General features: G+C 37.8%; 1 protein-coding gene across 1 annotated transcript in view; it reads right to left on the bottom strand.

The window, feature by feature from the left end:
• Nucleotides 1–23,818, bottom strand: part of NRG3 (neuregulin 3) — a 722,376-nt gene that overhangs the window by 442,930 nt on the left and 255,628 nt on the right. Inside the window, exon 2 of the mRNA XM_075841743.1 lies at nucleotides 7,852–7,981. Within this exon, the coding sequence (XP_075697858.1) occupies nucleotides 7,852–7,981 (130 nt within the window). The remainder of the gene's footprint in view (nucleotides 1–7,851; nucleotides 7,982–23,818) is intronic.

Here is a 23,818-nt window from a genome sequence, read left to right as displayed (position 1 = left end):
ATATTTTTGACCGGGTTCGGTCAAAACGGGTTCGGCCGAACCCGGTGAAGTTCGGATTCGCTGCGAACCGAACTTTTCCGGAAGTTCGGACCGAAACCGGGTTCGGTTGTCCCGGTTCGCTCATCTCTAATTGTGACTATCATCCTAAATATTGATGAAGTGTTTACCAGTGATGCAATTATAAAAAGAACAAAAGTGTGTCACAGAATTGTGTGAATTGTGAGGCAGAGTTTTGTACCATTCTTACTTAGATTGAATGTTTTTTAATTTGGAATCCCGGTGTAACAGAGCATTTCTCATTTACAAATTGAATGAACAATGGACACCTGTTGCCGTCACCAGGGAATTTGTTAGAAAATAAAATTAAATTATATAAAGGCTCATCTAGTCTTTGATACCCATTGCCGAACATGTGTTTTTCATGCTGTGTCCTCCCCTAGTGGCTGGAGGGGTTAATGCATTAACATGGAGCTTTAGTCACCAGCTGTCTATGTAAGACTAAATAAACAAACTAAATAGCATTAGGGGTCTGCCAAGAGGGACATATTGTAAACCAGTTTTTCATAAAGCCAAATAAAATGCAATTCAGTTTTGCTGTTGAATCCGCTGCTTAATGGCATTGTATCAGTCTATTGCACAGTAATTTAGACAATACTGTAAAACGCGTGTGCTGATAGAAACGTGAGACTGGATGCAATGAACCATTGCCTCTGATAAACTTGCACAGCTAGCCGAAAGGGCACAACTTAACTTACCATTGATGGTTTTATATTACTCATCACTGCAACTTTAAAGTTCTCAGTCAGGAGATGCTTCACAGAATACAAAATGAGGTGCCCTGTGTTCCTGCGATTACTGTTTGATCATAGACATTGCTAAGGGGAAGGTCCTCAATGCAGACAGAAAAGAGTAAAGACAGTAGCAGAGCAGCCATAATAAGCTGTGCTGAAGTTAAATAGAAAGAGATTCCCAGAGCCGCAGCTAACGTTTCCAGGTTACCTTTATGCGGACAATAAAATGCAGACACAATAAAAACATTTTTTTTTTTTACAAATTGTAACCTTACTTACTTCCAAAAAGATGTTAAAGACTACAATGCCTAATGTCAATCTTAAAGGGGTCGTCCGCTTCAGACAATCTCTTTTGGTTAAAAGGGTTTCTTGATCATAGGATTTCTCACTATCGGATCCTCAGCGATTAGCTGTAATTTGTGGGGCAACATGGCAGCAAGTGTACAGCGCCACAGGAGAAATGGAACATTACACAGCTCTCATTTAAACCAATGGGTTGTTTGTGTAATATACAGATGTAGGGTCCTCCAGAGCAAATGTAAACGTTACTCAGAATGCAATGTGTGAATTCGTTTAAAAGGGGTTGTTTAGGGAACACACACCTTTTTTTAAAATAAAAGTATACCCTATGACTAACGGATCACCCCGGGTCTGGCTTATTTATTGCATGGGGAAATGTAGATTTACATGCCACCAATTCAAGTGACTGGCCGACCATTTAACGCATGGATGGGATGGGTGAGACTCCCTATTCTGGGACTCTCTATTCTGGTTCATAAAAGGGAACCTGAGCCCCCCTCTATGATGTTTTTATGTCCTAGTAAAGCACAAGGATATGCATTATTCTGATAAGTCTGATTCATAAGAATGTTCTTAGGAGGATGTACAGTTTAGAGAATATTGAAAGATTTCAAAAACTTGTTTCTGGATCCACAAAAAAATGCTCCTAGTTGTATTATACTATTAAGAAGAACTAAATTACAGTTACATAGTTAGGTTAAAAAAAAGACACATGTCCATCAAGTTGAACCTTTCCCAGATCTGTTATAAATGAAATGCTGAAGTTGTCCGTAATATTCTGTTTCACCATGTGTAATCTGAAGCTGAAAAAACCTTGGGCAAACTATTTCCCTACATACGACCCTCGTTCATTATGGCAGTCTTTCATTGATCTATGGATGGAGGGTATACTGTTTGTCCTAAAAATACCTTGACCTGTCAACGGACTATAGGAAAGCTCTAAATAATAAAATTGGAAAGTTACACACAATCCCTGTCCTTACTACACTAGTCTGGCACTATTGTATATGTTTTTTGTTACCAAAAGTATCATAATGAGAATTTATATCTATTTTAGTCCATTTCAATACAAGTTTTTATCACAAGCTCTTTTGAGAAGGCCCAAGATATCAACTTACTGTTCTTTTTGTTGGTATCATGCTGTGCCTTTTATAAATACACTGTACAACAAAAGAATAGAACATAAATAGAATGGCCTCCAGATGCCCAAATGCACTCTGAATACTAATACCATGAAAATACACCGGCTGAGAAATAGGCATACAGTCTATCCATTTAAAAATGAATAAAGGGCTGAAATGGTGCAAACTAGGTGAAACAGGTTTTAAAAAATAAACTAAAGACTTTACCTGTGGTCTAATTTTTCTGTAATTAATTTTAACACTATCCCTTGTATAAGATCCAAAGCAAATTGATGAATAAAAAAATTGACAGAAAAACTAGTTTGTTCTCCTATTCCTTTTAAGCCCTTAACAACGAGTGACAGATATATTCGTCACAGGCGGGTGCTAATTCCCGCATATTCACAAACATATCCAACTGCCGGGATCAGGCATAACCATGCAGTTTAACCCCTTAGATGACACAGTCAACAGTGACCGCGGCATCTAAGATATTTGGCAAATTGTGATTGCGTCGCAGGTTACCATGGCAGCCAGGGGCCTATCAAGAGCCCCCAGATCTTCCGTCAGTAACTGTCTATTAGGCCTAGGCAGAGAAAAACATAAAAATAGAGTTTAAAGGGGTTTCCCAGCAAATAAAAATTGATGGCCTATCCTCAGGATAGGCCATCAACAGCTGATGGAATGGGTTCCGAGTCTCGGGACCCCTGTCGATCAGGTGTTTTGAAGGGACTGCAGCGCTCTTACGAGCGCTGCTTCCCATTCATTTCTACTTGCTCACTGTGAATCTTCGACACACATTTAGGGGTGATTCACAGGTATTGCAACCTTTTCTTCCATTAACATTTTAAATTTTTATAAAAAACAAAACAAAACAAAAATTACCATTTCAAAGGTGTGCATGGCCTTTAAAATTGTTTGGCCATTAAGACCAAACAGGCCTGGTCATTAACGGGTTAAAGTTACATATAATAAATCGGGTTACATATAATAAACCGTTACCTATAGGTGATGCTTACCTGCTATTTGTTTTATTGGGGTTATTTTTTTTATAGCATACTGATTGGCTGCTTTTTTAGCTCCGCTCTATTGGGACAGAGCTGTGATTTGTGACTACACCTTCGCTACCGTTTATACAAGGAATCTGGGGTGGTCTGAAATTGACCTCCTATCTCACCATTGGTTCTGGCTGCTCTGCTCTCCCTCCTCACTGCAGCTCTGTCTCTTCAGATTGGCTTCTGTGTATAAACACTATTCAACCCCAAGCTCACCGGGTAGTCAGGTGCATAAGAGCAGATTTCTGTTACTACAGGGAATAATCATACTGTGTTGTAACAAATGTATGCAATCTTTGCAAAATATACTAACAATAAAATGAATTACTGAAAGGCAATGTAAGAGATTAAATAAAATGTCTGTATTATTTTCCAGAAATACCACCACTCATGCTCAAACTTTGCATGTTTTTTGTTTTTTTAAATCAAAATCAGTGTGCTGGGTAATTTTCAACGGCCAATCATCTCTCATTACCATTAGCAAGATGTTGGTATGTACCCAGAATGAAGAGAATCACCTGGTATTGCGGATACAGTCGTAGAACAACTGAATTTGTCATTAAACTGTTTTATTTGTGCACTTTGAAAACTCACCAGATAATTCTGTAGATTTTTCCTCAGCACTAAGGAAACAACATATAATATCCTGATGAGTTCTGGTAAATGACAAGCTCATGTCTGCTACTCTTGTATGTTATTGATTGCAATTAGAACTTGTTTTATATGATGAAATATATTTTTGAATGAAATACATTACCCATGTCAGCTTACATTTCAGGACTATAATAAAATATATATAGTGAGTGATATGGAAAATATTTGGAACAAAAAGGGTAAGGATTTATAAAATGAGGACATCAGCAAAAAAAAAAGATTTTTTCTTTTACCGAATAATAGTAACAAGTATAATTAAATTGTCTAAAAAAAAAAACTTATTCATGTTCCCTATTTGAGCATAAAGATATCATAGATTGAGGTTCCCCCCTCTAGTCATAAAGGGGAGTCACTAAGTAAGATCTCCTGCTCTGGCAGACACGACCAGTCCATGTGTTACATTAATTTTGATATGAACAAATATATGGACAACCAGAGCTATCGCCAAAAGTTGGATCCACTAAGATGATCGCTAAGGTAGCTCTATCTAGAGAAGGTTTTGTCTTATAAGACAATCCCTTTAAGCAAAACCAATTTGTTCTCTGTTTTATTGTTCACAATTGTTTTATTGATTAAATAATTATTCTGTCTTTGACTATTTACTGCCAAAATCACTTGGCCAATAATTCACGATTTTCATGATATGGATTTCACATATTCTAGAATTGCTGGCAGCTAGATTTTATTTTAGGTATTCATTAACATAAATATTTCTGAATCAAAATTTTAATTCCTTTATTTAAATTAAGATCATATTTTGTGGAAGGTTTCATGTTGTTAAACACATTAGAAACTACTAAGCATATATCACAAAGGGCCATACCTTCAAACATAGACAAATACACAGGGACTGGAAAAGAAAACTTGTGCGCCTGGGGCTTGGAATTATGATGAGCTTTTAAAGTTTCAGGACTGCAAGGAGATGATGAGAAAGTCTCCACCAGGGAAGGAGTGAGTGCGAGGAAACAATATATATTTTTTACTAGTTACCTTTTTACTATCAGTCAAAGCTAGTTCTCTATCTAATGCAAGATTGCTTTTTACAGCAGAATATGTATAGCCAAAAGCAGCTTTATCTGTAGCCTGGAGGACAATTTAAACCCCTGGCAATGAAGCCAACAGTGAAAAGCATGAAGAAGAGGAAGACAATGTATACTGCATATTGATTAATACCATAGCTAATAGATCACAAAAGCAACACACAGCTTTCAATTTCTTGTGTCTCAGCCCACATTATGTGTATTATCATGTTGTTTTAAAATAAAATGATTTCTATGGGATAGTGTTGTGGGCATGCTCTATGTAGGTCACTGTGCAGGCAGGGGATGGAGGGAATAAGAGGTGAGCAGTGTCCGTCATCTATTGTCACTAGTGTTATATGCCTTCAGTTTTATTGTTCCCATCATGTTTGTGATATACATTTAACGTGTACGACTGGAAGGCTCCAGACATGCCCAGAATGGTCCATTGGCCCGACAGAGGGCACAAAAGTATCCTTTTTTTTTAAAGGTATGTAATATCATAGTAGACATTTTTCTTTTTTTTTTTTTTATATGCACGGGAGCCTATGGGTAACTTATGCCACTGTATGGCATCCGTTAAACCTATTGGTCATTAACTTTTTAACAGGTTTTCATGACATATGCATTTAATGGTTTCCATAATAGACTATGTGTGGCAGATGTCTCTTTCCAGATTATTATAGAGTATCTTCTGATCCATTTAACGGATACGTTATGAAAAGGTCATGAAACTTCATGACATATTCGTTAAGTGTATTCCAAAATAGTCTGCGTTTCGTCCCACAGCTAATATTTAATGTATACGTCGGGAGCTTTTCTTGGGTATACATTAAACATAGGCCAAAAACATGATATGGATGGCGTCTGATAAAAGAGTTAGGTCCCATGCACACGAACGTGCTTTTGCGGCCGCAATTCCCCCGAAAATCCACGAGAGAATTGCGGCCCCATTCATTCCTATGGGGCCATGCACACGACCGTGGTTTCCACGGTCCGTGCATGGCCCCGGAGCCCGGATCGCAGAAAGAACGGGCATGTCTTATTACGGCCATGTTCTGCGGTCCGGGCTCATTGAAAATAATGGCCGCGTCCATGTGCACAGCCCACTATTTGCGGGCGGCTCGCGGCTGACACTCCGTGACCGGTCGACCTGAAAATCACGGCCGTGCACATGGCTACAGTCATGTGCATGGGGCCTTAACCTTCAATGCCAATCTGCCCTCTGACTCTGCCCACCATGGTACACAACACAAGCTGAAATCTGATAAGTAAGCCTGTTCTGAGTTCTCAGTGGCCAGCGAGAAAACTGAAATATTTCATAGTTTTCTTTACTGTAAACAGTGAAAAGGATAATTTAACCCCTTGGCTCTACAGCCATTTTTCATTGTTTAATTTTTGATTTTTCATTCCTGCTTTCCAAAAGCCATAACCTTTTTTATTTTTCCATCGACATAGCCTTATGAGGGCTTGTTTTTAATGGCATAATTTAATCTGCCGTATACTGTACTGGAAAACTGCAAAACAAATCTTTGTGGGGTGTAATTGGAAAAAAACTGTAATTCCTCCATTATTTTTTAAGTTTCATTTTTATGTCGTTCACCGTGTGGTAAACATGGCATGTTAACTTTGTTATGCAAGTCAAGACAATTACAATGATACGAAATGTATTTATATTTTTTTTATAATGTACTACTTTTGCAAAGAAAAAATTATTTGTTCAAAATAATTGGTTTGTGTCGCCATATTCTGAGATCTATAACTTTTTTATTTTTCTGTCGATGTGGGGACATTTTTTGTGGGGAGAACTGTAATTTTTATTGGTACCATTTTTAGTACATTTGATATTTTAATCACTTTCATGTCACGTCACGGGGATGATGGGATGTTAGTGGGGGTCGCCCCCTCTTTCTAAAGATTTAAATGCCACGGCTAGCTATTGACAGCGGCATTAATGGTTTAAATGCTTAAGGGCGATACCGCTTGTTACAGCAAAGTGTCGGCTGTAACATACAGCAGACACCCACCTTGTATGAAGCAGGCTCAGCCCGTGAGCTCGCTCCATACTTCCCATTCGCGGCTATGACGTAACTGTTTGTCATATGTCGGAAACGGGTTTTAAAGGGAATGCATTATTAGAAAAATTACATATTATTTTAATCATGTTTTTATTATAAACGTCTTTTTACTCAATTTTGGTATTTATTTTGATTTATTTTTTGTTACTATCTACATAAAAATCTTTTGACACTTTCCAGTTTTAACACTGATCACTAGAGCAGACGGTACAGGCTAATTCCTGTTTTCTGTAGCGCACTTATCAGCTTTGGTGTACAGAGTGGGACAGAATGAGCAAAGTTATCTCAATATCATTAGCGCATGGGTGAGTTAATGAGGGCTCTATTGTTTTGCTGGAGGCCTAGATAAGGCAGGATAGTAACACTATTAAACAGGTGTATGCCTCTTTGCAGTCACTCCCAGGTCACTAGGTCAGTGGCTATACTCTGGAGACTTTAATCTATAATATTTCTCTGTCAATAAACTCCTATTCATTTGAGCAGTGATAAATCATAGACCCACTGCTACAGGAATATTTTATATATACTGAAAGAAAGTGTGTGCTTCCAATACGGCCTACCCCATTGAAGTTTAAAAAAAAAAAAAAAATAGCTACTGTATTTTAAAAACAATTTATACATTATTTATCTTCTACAGACCTAAATTTCATTAATCAGGCTTAAATTAAATACATGAGATGTAATTTTAAAGAACAAAAGGCAATATATCTTAAACTCAGAATACAGGGTAACAACAAAAACATTTCCAGTATTTAAAATGGGGAAAAATCATTTTGATGGGCATTATTTTAGCCAACTAACTTTATCTTTAATATTTTCAAGTATTGACTTACCGACAATGTTTATGAGATGCTGTCAACGTTTCTATAACAAAGCATTCCCCTTCATTTAAGCAGTATGCAAGATCCTTGTCTTTGCAGGGTTTAAAGTGCTCAGACCGCTCTGTGAAGTAGGTGGTAGTATCTGCAAAGGAAACAAAAAACAAATTGAAACAAATGTCCTTTTGATACATCCAGCTATAATTTGTATAGTCTATTCTTCTCATAATTATGCACACAAACCACATGTATACACTACCGTTCAAAAGTTTAGGGTCACTTAGAAATTTCGTTATTTTTGAAAGAAAAGCACAGTTTTTTTTCAATGAAGATAACATTAAATTAATCAGAAATACTCTCTATACATTGTTAATGTGGTAAATGGCTAGCTGCAAACGTCTGGTTTTTAATGCAATATCTACATAGGTGTATAGAGGCCCATTTCCAGCAACCATCACTCCAGTGTTCTAATGGTACATTGTGCTTGCTGACTGTGTTAGAAGGCTAATGGATGATTAGAAAACACTTGAAAACCCTTGTGCAATTATGTTAGCACCGCTGTAAACAGTTTTGCTGTTTAGAGGAGCTATAAAACTGACCTTCCTTTGAGCTAGTTGAGAATCTGGAGCATTACATTTGTGGGTTCGATTAAACTCTCAAAATGGCTAGAAAAAGAGAGCTTTCATGTGAAACTCGACAGTCTATTCTTGTTCTTAGAAATGAAGGCTATTGCATGCGAGAAATTACCAAGAAACTGAAGATTTCCTACAACGGTGTGTACTACTCCCTTCAGAGGACAGCACACACAGGCTCTAACCAGAGTAGAAAGAGAAGTGGGAGGCCCCGCTGCACAACTGAGCAACAAGACAAGTACATTAGAGTCTCTAGTTTGAGAAATAGACGCCTCACAGGTCCTAAACTGGCAGCTTCATTAAATAGTACCCGCAAAACGCCAGTGTCAACGTCTACAGTAAAGAGGCGACTCAGGGATGCTGGCCTTCAGGGCAGAGTGGCAAAGAAAAAGCCATATATGAGACTGGCTAATAAAAGGAAAAGATTAATATGGGCAAAAGCACACAGACATTGGACAGAGGAAGATTGGAAAAAAGTGTTATGGACAGACGAATCGAAGTTTGAGGTGTTTGGATCACACAGAGGAACATTTGTGAGACGTAGAACAACTGAAAAGATGCTGGAAGAGTGCCTGGCGCCATCTGTCAAGCATGGTGGAGGTAATGTGATGGTCTGGGGTTGCTTTGGTGCTGGTAAAGTGGGAGATTTGTACAAGGTAAAAGGGATTTTGAATAAGGAAGGCTATCACTCCATTTTGTGAGAGCAGCTTGACCGTATGGTACGCAAGAAGTGCCCATCAAGCCAATCCAACTTGTGGGAGGGGCTTCTGGAAGCATGGGGTGAAATTTCTCCCGATTACCTCTTCAAATTAACAGCTAGAATGCCAAAATTCTGCAATGCTGTAATTGCTGCAAATGGAGCATTCTTTGACGAAAGCAAAGTTTGAAGAAGAAAATTATTATTTGAAATAAAAATCATTATTTCTAACCTTGTCAATGTTTTGACTATATTTTCTAGTCATTTTGCAACTCATTTGATAAATATAAGTGTGAGTTTTCATGGAAAACACACAATTGTCTGGGTGACCCCAAACTTTTGAACGGTTGTGTCTATTTGGCTGGGACTACAAGATCAAATTTGTAAATGCACCTAAGACTAGATCCATTCAACTTCTTACAAGAACGCTAGAAATACATAAATATATATATATATATATATATATGTATATATATATATATATATATATATATATATATATATATATATATATATAAATAAAAAAAATCAGGCAGCACTCCAGCGATATAGCAAAAAAAGTAGAAAATGCTTTATTGATCCATCAGTCAAGTGCAACGTTTCAGCTCTACAATAGAGCCTTTCTCAAGCTGAGAACGATCGTGTACCTGGCGGGCTTGCACCCCCTACTATACTATTTCGGCTGTGCGGCTGACCTTTTTAGTATTTCTATATGTATATATATATATATATATATATATATATATATATATATATATATATATTACCCTAAAGACAGTACTTTTATCACCCCCCCCCCAGTGAATATAATATGCAGACAATAGGTTTGCCGGAAGGGGAGGGGCATATCTTGCATTGAGGGAAAATGTTTTCACTACCTCACTACCTAGTACCTCACTCACTAATCCTCACTACGCTGTTTTCAATAGAGTGCAAGTAGTACTAAAGGTGCATAAACTCTAATGTATGTTCTTGTGATGGGATGGCATAACATATTAATTTCTTGCATCAATTCCCTAATCACAATTGAGCTAATTGTAGAAAAAAAGCTTAAAGGGGTTGTCCGAGATAAAATGACTTTGTGTTAATGCTTATAATTTCTAAATGTAAATACATTTGTAATATACTTACATTTTCCAAAGTGGCCCCGTTTCCAGATCCTGCCGTGGGGTACTTGACGGGTGACGTCACTTTCTGCACTGGCTCTGACCGCTTTGTTGATCTTAAATTATTTTCTTGGTATACGACACGTCACTTGTGACGTGCCGTATATGGGCTGTTCTGCCGCACAGCCCATAACGCTTATGCGCAGACCTTGCTGTTCTCACGGTCCCTGCTGTTCTCGAGAGAACAGCAGGGACCGCACATGCGCGTTACAACAGAATAGCCCATACCGGGAACGTCACAAGTGACGTGTCGTATACTCAGAAAATAATTGAAGATCAACGCAGCGGCCAGAGCCAGTGCAGAGAGTGACGTCACCCGCCAAGTACCCCACGGCAGGATCTGGAAACGGGGCCACTTTGGAAAATGTAAGTATATTACAAATGTATTTACATTTATAAATTACAAGCATTAACACATAGTCATTTTATCTCCCTTTAAGCAAAATGATGTGTTTTTTTGGGGAGACGAAGTAACGCTTCCTAAAAATGTCTAAACGGAGCCTGGTGCTGAACCTGTTAACATGCTTTTTTTTCAACAATCAAAAAACACATGTTAAAAATGCACAGACTTAACTAAGCCCAACCCTTTTTAATATTCCTAAGGAGTAACTCCACTATCCAGATTTATTTTTCTTGCAGACTGACCAAAAGGTATTACATTTTTATTCTGCTTTTCGAATGTATATCCAGAATTATAATCTGTTTAAGTTTCTTAAAAAGTTAATTCTCCTGACATGTCTGTATTAATAAATAATTATATTTCCCATAAAATAACAATTCTGGTACATCTTTTCTATGAAATTTTAATTGTGCTATCCCTCCGTTATTCCAGATGGAAATTTATGGGTCTCCATTCCCATTGTGAATGGGGTTATGTCCCTACACAATTTTATACAGTTAACCAAACAAAGAAAGGACCATGGAGTCTATAAGTAAAAAAATATATATAATCTTTTTATTACACAACAATATTATACTGGTTACACATAAATGTTTCTAAAAATGAATCACAAATAAAAGCATGGCCGCCAAACAAGAGTCAAATGTTCAACAAATGAAATCATGTGAATATGAGCTTATTAGAATACACCTCAAAACAAATGCATATAGCATAGTGTAAATGTAGTTAGGTATACTGGCTACAAATAATGTGTTCTGCTGTTTGAGGATAAATACGAAGGATGTTTATAACATATACTAAAAATTAGGTTACAAACGGACCAATAAAGAGTATTATATCCAAAGATTTACTCATACATATGTAGATGCTAAATGCAATTTGTATATATTTATCCCGAGCAACAAGAACAACGAGCAATAGATAACAAAGTACTAACCCATGTGGCTGAGACTCAAAGAATGGCGACCGGCCCCAACGCGTTTCGGCTTCCGCCTTTGTCTGGGGGTGGCACCTACAAGTATATCCTTCCTATTTATCTTACATAGAAGCCAATCAGAGGCCGATTGGCCAGGTGAAAGTAATGCACCAAATATTTACCTCAATCAACTGTTGGCGTCATGTCCGCGTTTGTCGATAGACAATCATCATATGGTGTGGGCATCATGTGATACGTGATGAGTATGCCGCGTGATGATATCACAGCAGCGTCTCTTGTCACGTGCACATCAAGATGCCGACTCGTGGTGAGTTGCTAGGGACGCCAGCGCATGCGCACTTGATTGAGGTACAATTTTATACAGTCAGCACTGATTGGATAGTGTGTAAGGACATACTACGTATATTGACAAGGAGAATACTTATAACAAGTTCTAATTTTTTTCATATATTTCCAAGAGGAATAACAGAAGGGCAGCATGATTCAGGGTACTAAGAACACATACTACTTCGTGAGAAATATAAGTATTTACTAAAACGGACATGTCAGGAGAACTAAGAGGTCCTCTATAAAAAAATAACTATTCACAAACTTTTAAGAATTATTTTACAGCTCCAATGTTTCCTTCTGTTCTCTTAAGGCACCATACTGTATTATGGCTCTGTACAATCTCATAGTTGTCTGGAGTTGTAATACACCACCTATAGACTTCTATGGAGCCCTACAATACCTCAAACACCATATTGCTTATAGGGTAGGATTTCTCCATGATACGGCATGATATTGAGGCAACATAATGTTGCACACAAATTGCCTGTGTACACATCTCTGCCATGTGTATGAGGCCTATCATAAATCCTAATTCCTTCTCATGTATTTTGATCAAATAACAATCACATCAAATCAAACAAAATAATTCATTTCAAGTTTTGAAAAATAAAATCGTTCTAATTTAAACGCTATCAGCCAATAACATGTCATACAATTAATTTGAGGATTCTTTCATTTCTTGGCAATTTTTTTTAAAGAATGGCATTTAAAAGGAAAAACATCTCTGTTAATTAACAGCATCCTCTGCTCGTGCCACCCTCCAAAAAGCTGCAGCCATAAATCACAGATAAAAAGGTAAACACAGCATTCTTCAATTTTAGCATCCACTGCAGAACAATTATTGAATTCTGCTTTATCCAATTAGCACTTTGCAGCTGATTTTCTTTAATGCCAGTTGCAAGTCGCAAACAGATAATAATGAAAGAAGTCATAGTAGCTCCTTGGTAGAACTTAATTGTCTCATTACAACACAGTATATTTGTTCTTTGCTGACCTGGGAAGATTTCTCAATGAGGATCATGAAGCGACTATAAAATGTACTATTAATGATATAAATAACTAGCTGGTGGCAAAAGTGAAAAACAAAAGAAAACGTGGAGAGAATAATGTGGCTTGGACCATGGCTATAAACGAATGGATAATCTAATCAAAAGTCTATAAGCTTTCCATACACTTAAAATAAGCGGTCGGTCGGGCAACTATTCCTTCCGACTCCACAACAAAAATGCATTCTTGAAATTGGCGGGTTAAGCCAACATTTATCTAATGTGTATGGCCAGCTTGAAACTTGAAATAGATATTCTATAATTTTAGGCTAAATTTTTTTCAATCAAGATGGCTGAATCAATCAATCAATCAATCAATCAATCAATCAATCAATCAATCAATCAATCAATCAATCAATCAATCAAATGTTTTTGTTAACTAAGTACATTAATTCAAAAGAGCTCAAAAGATAGGGATTGGAAAGACAATAAGCTAGGAGACATTTCTGGGGCCACTGAAAGCAGCCATAGATTTAAGGATTGAGCTGACAGCTATGCACCACCACTCTCCCGTAAAATGCATGCATAGATTAGCGAAACAGGCATGTTAATTTCAATAGGGACAGGGGAAAAAGTGGCTACCAAGTAACTTTTGGCAATGTATAATTACCAAGGGAACAAAGAATCAAAAGTCCAAATATTTGGATTCTTCTTTCCCCAAGGGACCCATCATAGACATAAGGTTGTTGATGGATCCCATTAAGAAAAATCTCACATCTTGACAGTACCTGTGAAAACCATTGTAAAATGCAAGGGTGACGGCAATAATTGTTCTGGGAATATGTGTGTGGATAAAATAGCCTTAGTGTTAGAGCCATAATACTGCAGTATAAAGAAAGCCTGTGTGAGAGCCATATATTTAGCACCAAACACAGGATTACATCCCATCCCAAAGGTATTTTAGGGTTTTCACATGGAATTGTAATATGGCTTGGGCTAAGTACTTGACAAGATGAGACTTGGCCATTCAACGTGCTATGGATTAAAATTAAAAGGGTTGTCTCACGAAGAAAACTATTTTTCTGATTAAACACAAGCTTTCCTTCATACAGGACACAAAAACCATCAGTTTGGCTCATTAATACCAGAAAAAAAATCAGATTTGCAATATCTGTTGCACAATAGTTTAAAAAAAAAACACAACAAGTATAAATATACACAAAAAGTAGCTCTCTCGGAAGCACACCCTTGCTCAAAATGTCTCTAAAAAAAATTGTGCCCGGGATGTAGAAAAATGTATATTGAGAATACTGTGTTGCTGAATTAGCCAATTATACATATTAATGTGTAAAACCTTCAATGCAATATTAAAATAGGGATTACTAACCAAATTATTCAAATTTTACTAACAACAGTTGCTCAGGCCGATTAAAGCAGCTTTTGCAGCCAACATTGCGTAGTGGCAACGTATACTGCCCTAATAACCAACAAAAACTAGATTACATACCGGTCGCCATCTGGGCAATCTAAAAAGTAGCTACCAGCGACAACTGACATGAGTTTCGATTTTCACAGCATTCTTTTGTCTTATTTAATTTCAATCAGTTTATCATACCCCAGAAAACAATGACTTTGCCGGGGAAGTTGCTGTCAGTTATACATTTCTCCTGTCAATCAAATTACTGGCTGATCATGTAATACATGGATGTCCCAAGTCCATCTGGCGGATGGCGCTTTTTGTTAGCGGCTCCCCGGCTCATAGGGGACCAGCTTACAGGAAGAATTCATCTTCCCACAGTCTATTTTCAGATCCTTCCTGTTGTAATCTGGAGCAATTCTATGAAGGCATTGTTGTTTCTGCAATATCATAAAGATTTCATGTAAAGAAGCTGATTTACTCAAAAACGTACAGCAATAAACTTTGCATCAGTAAGACCAGGTCCATCACAATCTTCAATTTGATATTTTTTATTTGCCCTTCCCTCTTCCCATACAGTATCATCATATATAATAATAAAGTATTTATATATTTTTTTTAAAAACTGGGCCAGATTGTGTCATAATATGTATGTGAGAGATGTAACACAAAAATTCATGTCAAAATATAGCATGACAGCAAATCATTTTGTGAATTGCACTAAATTATACGGGGGTGTGATTATACATGTCAATCACTTAATACTTCGAGATATGTTTCTATCTGATTTCGCAGGGAAGAAAATCAACCTCTAGCTACATTCTAATTTTAAGTCAAGAAAGAAAAAGGAACAGATGTAAAGAAATATGAAGATATGAAGTACTGTGACAAGGTTTCAATCCTTATTTTTAGTTCTCTCCATTAAATATTTTTAATTGGGAAAAAATATGTGTGTATGAATAATAACTGTATGGGAGATGGGAGAGTGACAACGGGGGAGATTTATCAACATCGCTGTAAGGTGCATAAATTGCAACAAATTTTCTCTTCCTCACATCATATCTGTGCTGGCGTACTTTCCATTATATTGTTGTGTCCAAAAAAAAATATATTTCATGACTCCTCATAGTCATGTCCTAGTGTACAATAAAGTACAAACAAAATATCAAATTTATGATACATTGCTAGTTAAATGTTAGTAAATTTGCTAGTAAATTCCTGTGATATCAGTAATATTGACACTGATTCAAGCAGGCAGTCTTAGCAGGTTTAAAGGGGAGCAGTGTAATTCGAGCTAGCAGGCTTATAGACGCAATGACCGGTGACCGGGCTGCAGCTACCCTGTACCTGTAACATGGCAATGATAACAATTTTCGTTGCTAGTTAAGTTAGTTAATTAAAAAGGGATGTAACGCCTGAGCTTTAAAGCAAAAGCCTCCATTAGAGTTACTGTAAATGAGGATATAAGACCACTGTGAAGTTAATAATATTAGTTATATAGGTGCAAACCTAAAAACTTTCACTGTACAGATACAAAACAAGTTGGCTACAATGTTAAAGAAAAAGACATCAATAGAGAATTAAAGCAGCAGATGTAAACTATGAAGCATACACATGCTGCAGTCAGTCTAAAGAATAGCTTTAGGGCTCTAATGTTAAAATTTAGTCACCTATGCCTCTGTAGATTAAGAATCCACACTGATCTCCCTGGTTTTTATAGACACCTTTGTACCTTCAAACAGAGCTTCATCAGAGTACTATAAATGTTGCTGCAGTCAGGGGCCAAGGCAAGAGAGTATAAATAAACGGATCCAGACTTTTTTCTGATATTTGTCATCTGCCAACCATCAGTCACTGCATATTAAATTAATGGGCCATATCTAATAGGGTTATACTAAAAATAGTGTAAACAGGTGTGGACATAGACAGCAGAGGGCTCCTGTGCAAGAACAGTATATGGGCCCCTCCAATAGCTCATCAGGGAACACCCTACCCCCTCATGTGTCTCTTACAATCCACCAATAATTATGAGTGATTGTCATTATCTCAGTCCCTAACGTATCCATCAAACATTACAGGTTTTCCCTTAATGTTGTACCCATATTACTGGGTCCTAGGCAGCGGCACAGGTTCCACCAATGGTAAATCCGCCTCTGAGTTTATATTCACTTGTACTATTGATGAATCCGAAATTTTTTGAAAAGTTAGTGACCATTTAATAATTCGAGGCACATAATATCCTTCCGACACTACTGAACCACCGGGTCACAAAGTAAGAAGTGATGTCATAGGAACACAGGAACGGAAGATCTTCTGATAGACTTTTAACTTAAGTCTCCTGCAGTGTCTTTCATATATACTAGTAAATGTTACTTATTAGAGTTATCGGTCTTGTATTTAGAAACCCTTACGTATTCATTTTGGGTTTTTTAAACAGTTGTGTATCGTTTGCGAAGCAATGTTCTCAACAAATAGCAAAAGGAAAAAAAAAACACCACTGTAGCATTTTGTTGAGTATAAAGAATATCTGGGACAGTCATTTCCTATCCTTCAATAATGCTTTAGAAGAAATGAAGCTTTAAACAAATAACTTATTAATGACCCTGAGTTTATGGTTTTTATTGTCGAGACTCCAAAAACTGTCCAACTGGAAAAGTAATCAGGAGTCGCTGTTTACTTCATTGAAAGCTGCATGTCTGAATATAATGACCTCTGATAGACAGCACACACTCATTGTATCCAGTCAATGGCTTTAACTCTCTGTAATGAGGAATGCTATGGAAATTCACACTGAGATTAGACACAGCATGGAAGAAATTGCTCTTCTGAAGTTCCCCACTAAGATTATTTAATTTAGAATTTTGTTTGCCAGGAAATATAGCAGAAAGTTTACATTCCTAAAAAAAGATGGAAAAGTGCACGAGTCATCATTATCAATACTAATGAGGTTTATAAGAATTTAAGACAAAAAAGAACCATTAGAATATGACAGCTATTTTCATGTATTGTGTAATGATATAATTTACTTATTGTTCACCTTTAGTACTCATACATATGGGTGTATTATGGCTCCTTATCACCTCCAAGTCCAAGTTGTATGGAAACGTAATAGGGCACCTATAGACTTATATGACTTCCTACTGAACCCAGAGGCATAATTTGAAATTCCTAGGCCCCAATGGAAAATCTGTGACAGGGCCCCCCAAACTAAATGTGCCATTTATAAAACTTTATGTGGCAGAGGAGTCTCACAGCATGGAGATGGAGCCCCTCTGTGACTGTTACCTTTGCATCCTCTATAGCTATGCCACTAACTGCAATATTGTATGCCTCTAATTTCATGAAAAAAAATAATATTTTGTATTCCGTATTAATCTGAAAATAAATTCTGGCATGCTTTATAATATGCTGTATAAGGCCAGAATCACACACACGCATTTGGCAATTTTTTTTTTTTTAACAAAACAAAGAAGTGATCACAAAAGAAAGGAGATGCATCAGTCTTTTCATTATACTTTTCCTTCCTTTTGTATTCACTTCTGACTTTCTCTAAATAAACAGCTAAAACATGCATCAAAAATGCATATGTGATTCTGACCTTACAAAAAAATTCTTTCCAACATCCAATGATGGCTGAGGGTCCCACATCTGCCAGCTGTCCCCACCTGCCGGCTCTCATGCGTCTCTCGGCGCTTCTGTCTTCTGCTGCTCATGGCCGCCAGATCCCTAGTGCACGCGCGCTCTGGCCACCTTTTAAAAGGCCAGTTTGTGCAAAATTCTAAAAGTTACCCAATGACCCCTGCTGTGTCCCAGGATTATGTAATGCACCTCCTCCATCTCCCAAGTGCCTGAGCAATGTTGTTGCTAAGCTTGTGTTAGTCTGCAAAGGTTCCGTAGTCTGTTCATGTATCCAGTGTCTGTGATGACTTCAGTATCCGTGTTCGGTGTCCGTGTCAAGTACAATGTCCGTGACAACTTCAGTATCCGTGTCCAGTGTCCATGTCAAGTTCTGTGTCCGTGACAACTTCAGCATCTGTGTCCAATGTCCGTGTCAAGTACAGTGTCCGTGACAACTTCAGTATCTGTGTCCGAAGTCCGTGTCAAGTCCAGTGTTCGTGACAAATTCAGTATCCGTGTCCGGTGTCCATGTCAATTCCAGCGTCCATGACGACTTCAGTATCTGTGCCCGATGTCAAGTCCACTGTTCGTGACGACTTCAGTATCCGTGTCCGTGTCAAGTCCACTATTTGCGTCCAGTGTCCGAGACCAGTTCTGCTTCCAATAATCTTGTACAAACCAGCTTCGGATAATCCAGCACAAACCAGCTTTCGATAATGCAGCACAAGATAGCTTCCAATAAACCAGCACAAGACAGCTTTCGATAATCCAGCACAAATCAGCTTCTGATAATTCAGCACAAGCCAGCATCCAGCTTTCCGACACCAGCCCGCTTCCAACTAACCGGCACCAGCCTGCCATTCAGGTAACACGTCCAGTGACTGTCTTATATTTGCTTGACCAGCTGCTTCTCTATTATGGCGGAGTGTTCGAGTGGTCCACAACCCCGGTGAACATAACACTACAACTATTACTTCTAGGGGTAAAACTCTGTAACACGGCACTGCACAGAAACCATAAGGCAGCAACATGGACTGCCTACTGCTCCATACTACAGAGCTGCAGGAATTCGGTGTTTCTTTACAGCCTACTGCACACGGCATATAAGGGCAACCTATGAATCTTTGAACAGAAATCTATGTTTTTCCTGATTACATCTGTGTATGAATACGGTAAATGAGAAGGAACTATGAGCATAGAAAATAAATCATGATAAATGTATTTTGCAATACGTGCAATGAAACATAATTCTTGATATTTCCAAGCCGGCAGATGCCATGAACATCATCAATTTAATTATCATCTTTGTATTGTTCTTTGGAGTCCTGTTGAGTTGTATTGTGTTATTTAATAACTACTGTATCTGTTCAGTTTATTTGCTATAAAAATTTAACTAACATAACCTAAATTATAACATTTATTGAACAATGTAACCACACTTTAAATATTCTGCCTGCAAAACATCCCTTGCTGAGATATGTGACTGACTTCACAATGACAATATGGTAATGAGGAGGATTATTGTAAGCCTCATGGGTTACCAATCAATTAACACGATAACAAGCTGCAGCAAGCGGTCCTCCTTACTAACTATTTTTAGAACTCTCCGTGAGAGCTGTTACTCTGTCACATTCTGGTTGTGATCCATCTGCAATATCTGCAGAGATTTGTTATACACACTGCCATGGAATGCAAAATTAAATACTAAGGAGTCAAGGACATCTCCAACCAGAATATATAGTTCCAGAAATATGTCTGCCTGTTGCAACAGAGCTTTTGACTTTGAGATGCAAACTACCGCCCTACACCCAAGTGTAAAAATATATTTACTTTGTATAGTTTTGAGTATGCATGTATACTTTTGATATGTACAACAGAAGTTAATTTACTAGATCCACCTTCCGAAGAGCAATTTGCCCCCTACCCACAATTTACATTAAGTAAATGCTTTCTTCTAGGGGTTCTACCAGATATCTGAAATGTGTCACAAGGATAATATACCTTGCTGACATCATGACATTCTGCAACTGTTGGATGAGAATTCAGACATATAGCATTTCACCTGTTCCTCCTTATGCCTCAATGGGGTTCCCCTCTCATCAAGTGATGGCATATGACTAGGATGTGTAGGGAATTGCAGCGTTTCCGCACGTGAAGGGAGCTGTGTGTCAGTTACCTGCACAGCTAGTGCCGGGAGCATCGCTATGCAGGGAACAACTGTGAGGGGCTGCTTCATTTTCAGGACCATGGTGGTTTCAGCATTTAAACCCCCACCAATTAGAAAGCGATATCATAGCCTAGTTGTATGCCATCACTTTATGCTATGGAAAACGCCTTTGGCATGGCTGTTCAGACTACTTTACCAAAGTAGACGTAAAGATATTTTCTCAGAAGCATTGAAGGCGTATCACAAGGATATGCTAGTAACGTTCAATTGGCAGGGGTCCGACTTCTTTGACTCAATAGCCAATAGCTACAATGAGACAACCCCTCTGCCATCATGGAACCTAAAGAAAAGTTAGCCATGCAGAAATTAATTTGGTCAGCACAAATTTCTGGCAAAGGTGTGATGTTAAGAACAATAATCCAGAAGGAAAAGATTCAGCACTCCTTGTGGAATATGAAAAAATCTTCTTTATTGGTTAAAATAGATAGCCAGAGGAAGACTGAACAGCAAACAGTGGACAAGAAACATAAAACATACGTTCCCTCTGACGCGTTTCTAGCTCTCAAGAGCCATTACTCATAGATAGGGAAAGGAATGAGAATATGTGGCTAAAATAGCAGCCAAGACAAAAAATACCCACTTTGATCAGGTGTATACAATTATCACAGAAGTGGATGACTTGTGAAACATACAAAATTGTATAAAATGCAACTATAAAATCTCAAGCCAAACACAAAAATACAAAAATACAAAATGTGCAAAATATATAAAATATTAGTAGTTAAGAACAATCCCAAGTGGTATGTAAAAACCAGTAGTTTGTAAATGTCAATGGCGTTTGTCCAGTGACTGGTTCCCAATGGCCTGTTGCCCCATTCTCTGATGTTGAATGCCTTGGTGTCCTAGTCTCTGTTACTGCTTAGTGGCTTGAATTTTCTGAACTCTGGGTAAATTAAACAACACAATTTATAAAAATATTAATATTATGGGATATATCAATATGAAATGGGATTGCTTTAATAATCATATATACCGTTTAAACCAAATCCTTATGATTAGCTGGATTTAAAAGCTTTAAGGCCAAGGCCACCCTCTAAACTTTTTGTAGCACTACTGATTGATTTTAACTATTGAATGTCATCTGCGGTCCACAAGATTGCATGAAACTCAAGGTATTACTTTGAATTGCAACTGTAGCTCAATAGTTAAAATAGCACATCAGGAGCACTACAAAAAGTTTAGGAGTAGTCCTGACCTAATAAGGTTTTATATGACTCTGAAATTCTCATTTACACTCCATTGGAGTTCCTTTAATTGCCATGGAGTATATCAATTCAAGGTATAAGCCTTTAATAGAAGAAAAGGGTTTATTAACAAAACCTTTGAAGGGCATCGATAGCTATAATTGTGTTAGTGCAGTAACATTCTTTGCCTGTTTATTCCCAAGTCCCTATTCTTATTTGGTTTAATGGATTAGAATGTTTCACAAACGTCTAGTGAAGAAATAAAATAAGATTGCATTAAATTGCTATAGTACTGTTTCCTTTATTTGTATTAGAGACATAAACAGAAGGTGCCCAGTAATATAATACTGGATATAATATTTTTTGCTATTCTAACTCATGGCCCAGAGCCCAAACCATTTAAAGTGGATCCCTCTAATCTTTGTTTTCCAAAGTATGGCATAAGAATTCAAAAACTGAAAAACAATATGAGTAGATATAGTACAACTTGGATGCCGGACAAAAAGAAAAGGCAGTAAAACTAAAACCTTCTCTTCTTGCAGAAATAACTATAACTATTGTTTCTCTGGTTGTAACAGTTTCCTGGCTGAAGTGCTAGTCTATTATAAGTATTGTGAGATAGCTACAGTTATTCACATATTAATAGTCCATATAAACTAAAAAACATCTGTTATGCTGTCAATAAATGTCAGAGCATCAAGTAAATTGACATTGTAAAAAGGTTCATATTTACAAGAGTGTTTGTTTTTTTTAATTAATATTTTCACTATCTTTATGAAAAAGATCCTCCTTGCTGTAATACCCATGGCCGCGGGCCGTCAGGTTTACTCTCCTCCTGATGGCCACAGCAATGGATCAGTGAGAGCTGGCCTGCATCTCCTCCTCAAGAGATGCCAGCGAGCACTTCTGCCTCACTCTGCTGTGTCCCGTAGGGTGCGCGCGCACGCTTGTGCCCGCTCTTAAAGGGCCAGCGTGAGCTCCTGAATTAAAGAACCAAATTAGCCCATGAGCACCCTGGACTATAAGAAGGGCCCTGCCCCTTCCTGCATTGCCTGAGCATTGTTGTCATTTATCTATGTTCGTCTCTGAAAATGATCCCTTAGTGTTTCCTAGTTCCCATTCCAGCTACCTGTATCCTGTGTCCCATGCTATCCAGAATCAAGTGTTGTTTAGAGTTGGAGTCGAGTCGTGCTGTGTACTATGGCTTCCTGGTTACACCACGTCTGGTGTCCACCTGCTGTCATGGTCCCATCCGAGCTTGTCTTCGCTACTGTCAGAGGTACCACAGGTACACCTATCCGAACTAATGACTTTGATTGTACCCTTTTGGCCAGCTGCTATACCGTCAACGCGGTACGGCCCAGTGGGTCCACGCACCCAACGTGACACTTGCACAGTGACTATTGCACATAACACAGAGTACGCTCACAAGACTTTCTTAATTTGTTTCCTTATATCCAGGTGCCTACTGTAAAGACAATCTCTATTGTAACAGCATTTTTTTTTAAAACAAGACAAAATAAAGGGATGTCTCTGGAACCCACTGCTGAAGGCTTATAAACTGCACCCTGTGTCAGTATCCAGGAGACCATATTAAATGACAGTCAGCCAGATAATATTTAATTACAGCCTACATATGTATGTCAACCATGAACATAAAATACTGAAAACACTCAGATATAAACAGTTAAAGAGAAAAAAAAGTTATAGCCTAACTGCAATAATAATTAACAATACAGCATCACAATAAGGTACATGTATACAAATAAACAAATATAGGCAAGTAGGCAGGTACCCAGTAATGCTTAATAGGATTTGTCCAATATTCAAGTTCTTTGTTTGTCGAGAATCAAGTGCAAACATCTAATATACTGTATATGTTTACTTCTGTGGTCCCCACCTCTCAGGGGTTTAAAAACTCTCTTTACCCTGAAAAGCAGAGGTGTAGCTATTTCAAGAATGCAGAGGTTGCAGTCAAAGCCGGACACTGGACCTGTGGGGGCCCATAACCACCTCTGCCGTATAAGTAGACACTAGTATTATAAATGGCACATGGGAGGTGGGGGACTCTGTTACAGATTTTTCAGACTAGGAACCTCAAGTTACGCCTGAAAAACAAAGGCAGTGAGGTTACCACTCTGTAAATGTATTTTTTTTCTAACCCATATTTGTACTAACCACTTCACGACTGATGAAATCTGACTAATGGTGTCTGATATATGTTTTTAAAAGCATTTTGTACATCCTACTTAATGCCAGTTACCATGGAAATTATTTCATCTGATTCTTGTGTCTATGTATATAATTTGCATTTGATTTATAGCATCGTCAATTAAATATATTATTTGAAGGTTTATTCTGGAACAAACTGGGTAACAGCATAGATCC

The sequence above is a fragment of the Rhinoderma darwinii genome, chromosome 11 (assembly GCF_050947455.1).
Source record: "Rhinoderma darwinii isolate aRhiDar2 chromosome 11, aRhiDar2.hap1, whole genome shotgun sequence".
Classification (NCBI taxonomy): Eukaryota; Metazoa; Chordata; class Amphibia; order Anura; family Rhinodermatidae; genus Rhinoderma; species Rhinoderma darwinii.
This window is presented reverse-complemented; position numbering and strand designations above follow the sequence as displayed.